The 1,351-nt window shown below is 31.8% G+C and overlaps 1 protein-coding gene across 1 annotated transcript; it reads right to left on the reverse strand.

Moving 5' to 3' along the window:
• Positions 1–207: 207 nt before the first annotated feature.
• LOC111688266 lies at positions 208–1,052 on the reverse strand. Its single transcript, XM_023450751.2, has one exon. The coding sequence runs from the start codon at positions 1,022–1,024 to the stop codon at positions 299–301; it is 726 nt and encodes a 241-aa protein (XP_023306519.2). The 5' UTR covers positions 1,025–1,052; the 3' UTR covers positions 208–298.
• Between the last annotated feature and the right edge of the window lie 299 nt (positions 1,053–1,351).

Consider the following 1,351-nt stretch of genomic DNA (forward strand, 5'->3'; position numbering starts at 1 on the left):
AGACTAGACTATAGACTAGACTATAGACTAGACTATAGACTAGACTATAGACTAGACTCTAGACTAGACTATAGACTAGACTCTAGACTAGACTATAGACTAGACTATCAATTATACTATAGTCCAAGCATTAGTTCAAACTTTTGACTAGACTTCAGACTAGATAACATTCCTGTATATTTTTGTATTTCATTTCCGCAAGTATTATTTAATTTCTTTTACAAAAAAATCTTTATTTTAAATTATATGTAGCTAACATTAAATTTCAATTTTAAACTTTTTTACAGATTTCAAAATGTTATTGAATTTGCTGCAACCATCCAATGCGCCAAGAAGTTGCTTCCGGATAGTTATATTTTATTACTGGAGAATGTTCATATCTTTGTGTTAAATATTCTTTCCTCTGACCATTTTTAAGTAATTGACGTTCAGCTTCCGGCAATGGTTTCATGGGTCTGGAAAATTTTCCTACAAATTTAAGTTCATCACGAGACAGGTCATAGGCAAATTCTGATGATGCTTGCTGAGAGTGAGAAGTTAAACGGAAATGTGTTCCTTTTGTTATGAAGCTATTAAATGGAGATTTCCAATTTGTAGCAGGAGGCAGTCGCGCTGATTGTGGTGTGTTGTTCAAAGGTTTTAAACCGGTGGAATTAAAGGAACGATTTGGGGCGCTTTGAGGCCTTTGTTTGGTTTTGTTTCCAGAAGAAGACGCTGATTTTATAGGATTCATAGTTTGTGACTTGGACACAGGATTGTTTATTTCTTTTACGTCCGACTGCTTTAAATCCTTTTTTGTACTATTATAAGCTTTTTGCTCATAAGTTTCCCTTATGGTTGGTTGCTGCGGTGACTTATCATTGTTTGAATTTTGTTGTTCCTTTTGGGGCTGTTCTATTCTAATATTAAAACATTTCTCTAGAAGTTGTTGATTTCTTTCTCTTAAATGTTTCTGTAGTTTTGTTTCCTTGGTGTGGTCACAAGTTGTTTGAATTTGAAAACAATTGAATTTAGATGTAAACATGACTAGAAATGAAGAAAATCAAATTTAAATTCAATAAAAAAGAAAAAAATTGCCAGGTTAATTTTAGATTTTTTAATAAATTACAGGATTTTAATATATTTTATAACCTTTATTGCTATATAATCAATGGTATACAATAAACCCAACTATAGTCCACACCTTATTAGTTAGTTCTAGTTTAGTTCTAATTCAGTTCTAGTTCAGTTCACTTCTTGTTCGGTTCTAGTTTAGTTATAGTTCAGTTCTAGTTCAGTTCTAGTTCAGTTCTAGTTCAGTTCTAGTTCAGTTCTAGTTCAGTTCTAGTTCAGTTCTAGTTCAGTTCTAGTT

The sequence above is a fragment of the Lucilia cuprina genome, unplaced genomic scaffold, assembly GCF_022045245.1.
Source record: "Lucilia cuprina isolate Lc7/37 unplaced genomic scaffold, ASM2204524v1 Scaffold_3208, whole genome shotgun sequence".
Taxonomy (NCBI): Eukaryota; Metazoa; Arthropoda; class Insecta; order Diptera; family Calliphoridae; genus Lucilia; species Lucilia cuprina.

What these genes read in the sequence shown, in the direction of transcription:
- LOC111688266 (XM_023450751.2), bottom strand. Translation starts at nt 1,024, where the DNA reads ATGTTTACATCTAAATTCAATTGTTTTCAAATTCAAACAACTTGTGAC.